Source organism: Cynoglossus semilaevis, chromosome 20 (assembly GCF_000523025.1).
Source record: "Cynoglossus semilaevis isolate Cse_v1.0 chromosome 20, Cse_v1.0, whole genome shotgun sequence".
In the NCBI taxonomy this organism is placed as follows: domain Eukaryota; kingdom Metazoa; phylum Chordata; class Actinopteri; order Pleuronectiformes; family Cynoglossidae; genus Cynoglossus; species Cynoglossus semilaevis.
In genome coordinates, this window is record NC_024326.1 from 11,565,356 (window position 1) to 11,573,341 (window position 7,986).

The 7,986-nt window shown below is 40.5% G+C and overlaps 1 protein-coding gene and 1 long non-coding RNA gene across 2 annotated transcripts in view; one reads left to right on the top strand and one right to left on the bottom strand.

Annotated features, from left to right (window-relative positions):
- Positions 1-4,628: 4,628 nt before the first annotated feature.
- Positions 4,629-7,333, bottom strand: LOC112488699 (uncharacterized). Its single transcript, XR_003053063.1, has 2 exons — positions 7,196-7,333; positions 4,629-5,230 (listed from the first exon to the last, which is right to left on the bottom strand). It is a non-coding gene; the product is annotated as an uncharacterized LOC112488699 (long non-coding RNA).
- Positions 7,291-7,986, top strand: part of klf17 (Kruppel like factor 17) — a 3,810-nt gene continuing 3,114 nt past the window's right edge. The window contains exons 1-2 of the mRNA XM_025066173.1: positions 7,291-7,638; positions 7,765-7,950. Coding sequence (XP_024921941.1) covers positions 7,558-7,638; positions 7,765-7,950 — 267 coding nt within the window. The 5' untranslated portion in view covers positions 7,291-7,557. The remainder of the gene's footprint in view (positions 7,639-7,764; positions 7,951-7,986) is intronic.

The window sequence follows — 7,986 nt, forward strand, 5'->3', positions numbered from 1 at the left end:
TTGGCGTTGCATTTGTCCTTAATGATTATGCTAAACCTGTCAGTTTGAAAAACACAGGCCTGACTTCCTAAGTGAATCACTGTGTCTCCTACAGCTGTGTTACCAAATGCTTTTCATTCTTTGTCTTAATGATGGAACTGCTGCCCAGGTGCTTGTACATCTAGAAAGGCCATACGTAACAGGACACGCAAACATGCAGAAATGAACACTGTGCTACGGCAAATAATAACAGAAAATGTCAAGCATTGTACGTTATTCTTATGCCTGGTACAAAACCTAGACAATGGAAGTGATTCCGTCCCTTTTGTTACCCGTCCCTCTTGAGTATCAGCAGCGGTTGAGACGGTAACACAGCTCTGTCACTGAAAGACGAGCTAAATGGAGCAGCCAAGATGGATGAAGAGCTATTGCTTATTGCCCATGAGTACAGTACAGTGAGGATTGTCGCTGAACATTCAAGCTGGCAACAGCAACCCCAAACCATCGCCCTGTGTACACAGTACACAGTGTTTCTCTCATTACCTTATAATGACACCTCTATTGTCAGGCGTTTTCTTTTAAACACAACCACACTTGTAATGATATCAGGTGACAATTTTTTTTGGCCACACATTATAAAATGAACAGCTGTGTCAGGTCTCATTGACTGCAGTTAGTCTAGTGTTGGAAAACTGCAACCTCTAAAGTTGTATTATCATGTTTTGAAAAACATATTTACGTACCATACAGTATGTGCATTGAGCAATATGTCTTGGCCACCTCAACATGTTGATGCTCAAAGGGCGGCTGCAGCCAATCCCAGCTAACATTGGGCAAATGGTTGGGTACTGACATCCGTTCACCAACATTAAAACTTGTCTAACATAAAATCAAATTTAATGAACAGTAAAAACAATCAGATTCTTGGTTATTATTGTTTATTCTGTCTCATATCTGATTTCAGAGTAACTAATAGCAAATACTATATTTGGCAGGAATTTCAGTGTCATTTTGAAGTTGATGTTCCTGAAATACCTGACATCAACAGGTTCTGGTTAGAAGTAGTTTTTTAAGAAAATGAATGGTTTCACTTGACTTCCAGTGACTCTCTGCTGTGATGCTAATCGATGCTATTTGACACCCCCGCTACCCTTTATTTCAAAGCCAGGGGCAATTTTTGCTGTTTGACTGTGGGCTGACAAAATGTGAAGGAAACCAGTTTGATGACTCATTCAGTCATATAAAATATCCTGAAAGTTTCTAACCAGGTTTTTTGACAAATCCTTTACTACTTTTTTGTATGTCAAGCACCGTTCTTTTTTTGTCTAGAAGGCAGTAATGCTGTGCATGAGCCATCACGTCACACAATTAATGTAGAGTGAAACTGGCAGAAAAACCACATCACTGTGGGAAAAAAAGAGAGGGTCTGTTTGCAGCCCTCCAGCAGCATGGGAGCAAGTCCCAGTGCATTAACAGACAAAGAGAATCAAAACGACACCTGACGGAAAGAATTCTCAAAAAAAAAGTCCAAAATTCCCTGTGGACTAATTTTTCTTATCAGTCATGTTTTTTGCCAAAAAGTTAAAAAAAAAAAATCCAAATCATGGTGTTACGGCATAATCTTCTGGTTCTTCGAATAATACACCTACAAATATTGTTCAGCTCAACTATAGACCAGTTCTCACTGTTTTACCATATTTGTCGGGGACGACAGTTACATAAAATATTTTCTTCCTAAACTGTGTTGTATATTACAATTAAACTAAATTCAAGGATTCAGAACGGTACCCAGTGCAGCCCGCACCTCCATAGTTCCTGGGCTTTCTTTTTGACTAAGCGATATATTTATTGCGCACATTTTCCATGTTCTGGTTTAACAGTAATTGCTAAAAATGCTCTGACGCTGAATGTCGTCGATGTTTGTGATTCATAACATGAGAAACATGAGGCACGCACGCATATAAACACAAAAGAAATCCCAACAGGTGGAACAGGTAAATGTTCCTTCAGGGACAGAGAGATCTAGCAGCTAGAAATAGACAGACTCTCAGCTGCTGCTGCTGCTAAAGGCAAACAAGGAAAAATAGAGAAAAAAAACTGTTGAAATTGAGACTGAAGAACTTAGACCCTTAGACCTTTTCCCAGTTAACTTAGAGGATAACAAGGACGCGTTTTATTGTCTAAGACTCAACTTTCAGTGACTTGAAGTTGGACATGGATAAATATAGATCCACACATACAGAAAACAAAAGGTCCTCGGATTTTAATCAACATTTCTATACGAAAAGCATAATCCGAGGCCTATTGTATTCCCTGATATCCCAGCTCTGGCCTTCATCCAAGTCCACGTGAACTTGAACACCAACTATGCAGTGACAGTGGATACATTCTTTATTTTGTCCTGGGGGCAAATGACTGGAAACATGACACTGAGCTAAATTCCTTCTCAAAAAAAAAAAAATTTAATCCTTACGGGGTTTGTTCAGACAATTTGTGTTTGATTAGATTTAAAACAAACCTCCAGCTCTGACGTATCTCAAAATGTCAGAAAAATAAGCCAAGGTCAATGTATGTCCACAAGCCTCCGGGGTTACTCCTCTGCTCAGGGGGTTGTAATCACTGTTGCTGCCCCTAATTACCCCCCTGATCCTGATCACACACACCGGAGATACATTAATCAGCCCACGTCCTGTTAAGTGTGTGTCGACCTGATCTCATTAGCCTGGCGGCTAACTGCTAAATGCTTTATCGGTGCTAAGTGCAGCTAAACCATTTACTCAACATGAGCTTAGCTGTGTAAAGGTTAAACCACTTGGAACTGTTGGAGGTAAACTTTGTCAGCAGGTGACTTTTCATAAAGCTAATTAATCGCGGTGTTTGCATCATCAACCGTTTAGGTGAGGGTAACCAAGTTTTATCAAGGTTGGTCTGACTCAACAATGCAAAGCTGAAGGGCCAACTGCTCCTCCTGGTATAATTACATGGGACTATAATTAGAAATGAGTCTGTAGTTAGTCACAATGCAGCTGAAGGTTAATCAAATATTTAAGAGTTACTAAACCAATAAATTAAAGTTACACAAAGGGACACAGAAGTACTTGTTAGTGATTACTGACCAAAAAGCTAAATATAAATAAAATAATTGCCATAAAGTCTGAGCCATAAAATTGCTACGAACCAAATCTTGATGTTACCAGTAGGAAAAACAAACAAAAACTGTAAAGCTTTTAAAAAAAATACTGTGTAAACTGCAAAGACGTTTTCAAGGAGTTGTTAAATAATCTTTCAAAATCAGTTGTTGTCCAGTCAACAACTCTTTGACCCAACAGGCGTCAAACCTCTGGCCTCAGGAAGAGCAGAATTACTGATTGGCCAAAATGTTATTGCTGATTCTATTTCTTTCCCATGGTCCTCTGCTCAGTGGGTCTGCGTTTGTTCTCCTCCCTTTGATATCTTTATGGAAGGTGGGCTCCTCGCCGCCGTTGTACTTTGTTTCTTTCTTCTTTTTTTTCCCTCCTCCCTAATCACTTTGTTGCTTTTTCATGCCATGCATGGCGGCGTATTTATCCAAGATAACAAATGGGTTTCCCCTTACTTTGTGGGTGATGAGGATAATTGCTGTGCATGTTGGTGGTAAAGGACAGGGGGTGGAGCGGTGGTGCAGTGTGGCATCCGCTCTGTTGTTCGGAGTTACTGATTGGACAGGAGTACAGTGAAACAGAGCATCTGCAGTTTAGATTTAGACTTAGACAGATGTTTCTGAGAATGGGTGTCTGACTGTGCTGAACGATGATGGGGTCGGCCTGTCGTCTCAGAGTGGGGGAGGGACCAGCAGTATCATTTTATCAACCCCAAAACCCTACTCATATAGTTTTGAAGTCAGACGCCTAGTTGTTATTATTTGTCACAATATTCTCATTTTAAAGTCTGTTTAAAGTCAATATTTCTGGTTAAAGCACCAGATGGTTCAATAACTGTTTATCCTGTTTGGCTCACAACGTCAACTGCGTGTGAAGTGTGGTTACAAACATAGACCAAGTACATTCAGAGTCACTTCTGTAACAGTTAACCAACTAGTTGGTGCACAATTTCAAAAATGCATTACAAACACGCTGCCAGTTTCCTCTGAGAGCAAAAACCCAGTCCCTTATCTCGTTCAATCACAGGCGTCATCAAAGTCAGGTCATGTAAAAAAGAGGACGGAGACAGACGCAGATAAAGAGTCACCCCGGGCTCCAGTTTCTCCTTTTGTCACTCTCTTTTCTGAGAGGGAGGAAGTCTCCCAGCTCCAGTGTTTTCTAAACACAATCACTCCAGATTACAGTGGAGCGGGCAGACAGACAGAGCAGCATGGCAGCATCTTCACCCGACATGCACTCAGAAATTTCCTCTGTAAACAGCAGAGACTCTTATCTCCATCAGGAGTTTGTTTAAAACCCCTTCTTCTTGTAACATGTCCACTTTTCTGAGCATTGTCCCTTTATCTGGCTGCGTGATTGTAAACAGTTACCAAAATATGTCTGGTCTCACAGAGTTTGAGTGTGTGTGAAACTCACACACAGATGATTGACATCAGTGCACGAGACGGACACATTTAGAAATGTTGTCTTGCTGACTACTGAAAAAAAAAAAAACACTTTTTTTTAGACATTCGTTAAATTTATGTTAATTGGCTGTTATCTAAAAAAAGTCCTCTTAAAAATTGGTTTAAACGATATTCATATTTAGTCCACATTATTTAAATGTGAGAAAAAGCATGAAATTTTACTGAAAAATACTCCAAATCATGAACACTATGACAAATTAGTTTGGTCAAGTTAGGATGTAGCTAAATAAATCAAATAAATACATTTAAATAAATAACATCTTTGTTTATAGAAGGACCGACCAGATGCAGCTAAATTTAATCCATACAAAACAATGAAACATATTAAAATTGCTTTAAATAATTAAAAAGAAAGGGGAAAAAATAGCCAAAAAATGACTGTCTTACACTGACATTCCATTGTCAAGAGACATCTTTGTTGGACTGTCATGATCTGTTCTCGAGGCTTTTACTTTCACAAACTCGTGGAACAGGTTTCCATATCAATTCAGTTTAAATCATTACAGTACAGTAAGTCAGGCGGAGGTGGGTGGTGCTGCCCGGCTTTGTGCGCCTGTTGCAGCTGAAGGTGACGGGAGAGTGAAAGTAGAGGAAGCCAGTGGCGTCTACTTTTCCTCAGGAAACAGAGTCCATTTCCATTTGGCCCTGGGACAGAAACGGAAGTGGTTTCTGCGTTAGCGCGGCCGGTTAAAAATAACGCAGTATAAAAGGAGAGATCTGCAGGACGCTGCCTCTCACAACACCTGCAGCAGCAGGAGGAGAGAGACGAGATAATGAGTTTGTGGAGTCAAAAGCAAATAAAAACGGGTTAATCTCATCGAATCTAATCTAATGAGACGTGGGCTCATGCAGGGACCTGCTGGGATTATGCTAACTTGGATGATAAAGTTATTTTGTCTGCAGAAAAGAATGAAAGACTTTAAAAAAAAATACTACTACTACTAGAATTTGTTGTTGCTAAATGATCATTATGAAGAGTCATCACAGCTTGTGGGACACAAATAGAAAAGAAATAAAAGCATGCCATGAACCATAGTGATTTGACAGGACTACTCAAACCCAGAGGGCTCCAATTTCTCAGAACAGAAGTCAAGATAATGATAAAAAAAAAAGAGTATTTGAATTGTTGGAGTGGTGGGGTCTAACGGTGCTGACTGTAAAAATGCTTTTAGCATAGACTGGAGTGTCCAAACCCTGGGCTCTGATCTGTTACGGCCCTGCAGCAGAGAAGTACATTATACTGTCATCAACTTCAAATGTTTTTGTTTATATTACAGATTTTATAACCATCTGTATATTTTTATTTTAGTTATTGCCCTTTAGTTGCGGCTTTTTCTGTAGTTTACATTCAGTTTATATTATATATATATATAGTATTATTTTATTTATCTATTATTATTATTATTTATTTCTGAGGTTTCTGCCAGAGTTAAAGTCTCTTCCTCCGTTGGTCTGGAAGCCTGGACTTCTGTCAGTTTTGGTGAGAGGAGTCACGGAGGAACACGTCTCCCTCCAGGCTCTCCTGCTCCAATAAATACTGACCGTCTTTGAAATGCTAATGATAATGACACCAATGTGAAACCACTTTTAGCCACTGCTGAACTGGTACTGACCCAGCTGTAGTAAGAGACTGTGGCGGTACTAAAAAAAAAACATTTTCTATACAGTATATGATTACTGTTTTGTCTTTTTTTTAATTAAAATGTGTCTATTTTTAGCCACACATTTTTAAAGTGAAATCAATTGTATTTTTCTAACCTTTTCACGACCTTTGAAGGACTAAAGTTCTTTTTTCTTTTTTATTTGTGTGCCATCTCAACATAAATCTTTTGTGTCGTAACAAAAGTACTTGATTGCAGCTCGTCTAACGCGTTTGTACAGTATGATTTTTTTTATTTTGTATAATTTTCTATCTAAATGAACTGAAGACTTGTTTAATTTTTAATTTTTTTCCCCCACAATTTTAACCAGATTTATTCCATATCCTGTAAATATTTTGTGTTATGACCAAAGTGCTTTACTTTAGCTCTTCCTAACCCCCCACCCCCCAGTCCCCCCCCCCTCCGAACACACATGAATAACAAAAATAAACAAACAAACAAATACATCACTGTTGTTAATGTCAGAGATCGAGACCAGTGGACATTATCATAGAAATGACTGCAGGGCATGATACAGTGGTGGCTGATGGTGTGCGCGCGCGTGCGCAAACCCTTTGTTTACATCCAGATTAACAGGTTGTATCGATGGGCCCGGGAGAACGACGGCGCCTTTTCACAGCGTTTTGTGTTCGTTAGTCTTAAACACAGACGGGATTAACTCGGTACGCATTTCTGACGTGGCGTGTGTGTGTCTGTGTGTGTTCAATCATTTTTACATTTGTTTTTACGCACGGATCTGTAGTGCGCCCCGCGGGTGTAGTGTCGCCCCCTATGCCTACCTCAAGGGAAAAGTTGTGACAGCACAAAAACATTGCAGTGCAATTAAAAAAATAAATCAAAAATAATGGATGAATAAATAAATAAATAAATAAATAAATAAATAAATAAATAACAACAGTTTAATGTTTGACTGTGTTGCGGTGTTTTGTGTTTGTTTTGTTTACATCACCTGAGTCTCCACCGGTGATGGTTCCATTTATGGCTGAATCTCTTGGAACGGGATTGGAGTTCTGATGATTTTAGGGTTGGGACCTGAAGTGATTTTGGGTTGATGTCAGGAAACGTCACGTCAAGAACATCTGGTGTGTGTGTTGGTGTTGGTCGGAGGCGGAGTTGAAGCCACACCTCCCGGTGTTGGAAGACAGCAGCTATAAGAGGCTCCGTCCCCTCTGTCGTCCCTCACATCCTGAGTCCTGGACCCTCCATCAACTGTCAGCAGTTTTACGCAGAGCCAGAACTTTATGGACATTAATTCATAGTTCGTGTTCAATCTCTGCTCCTGACTCGAACTCAAAGACCAGAGCGGTCAACATGGCTGTGGTTGAAGCTGTGATGCCCGCAGTCTCCGCGTTTCCAAGTGTCCAAACTTCGGAAGACAAGCATTTTGACAACGTAAGTACACGCCGTTACATCTTTTCTGATTTTTCTTTTCTGAATATTTGGCAACCTGTGTTTCCTGCTGGCAGATCACCATCAGCTCACGTCAGTTGTTTTTTTTTCTCTCCCCTGAATGTGCAGCTGTGCAAGGCTGGCGCGTGTACGCGCAGCAGCAGCGCAGCAGGTGGCGGCGACAACCCGCTGATTGAGGTGGAGTTCAGCATCGTGCAGGCTCCAGCCCTCCCGCCCAGAGAGGACGACGAACTGGCCAAGTTCCTGGACCTCGAGTTCATTTTGTCCAACACAGTGGACTCCGCTGATGTTGTGAGCAGCAGCAGCAGCAGCAACGTTTCTCCTCCACCT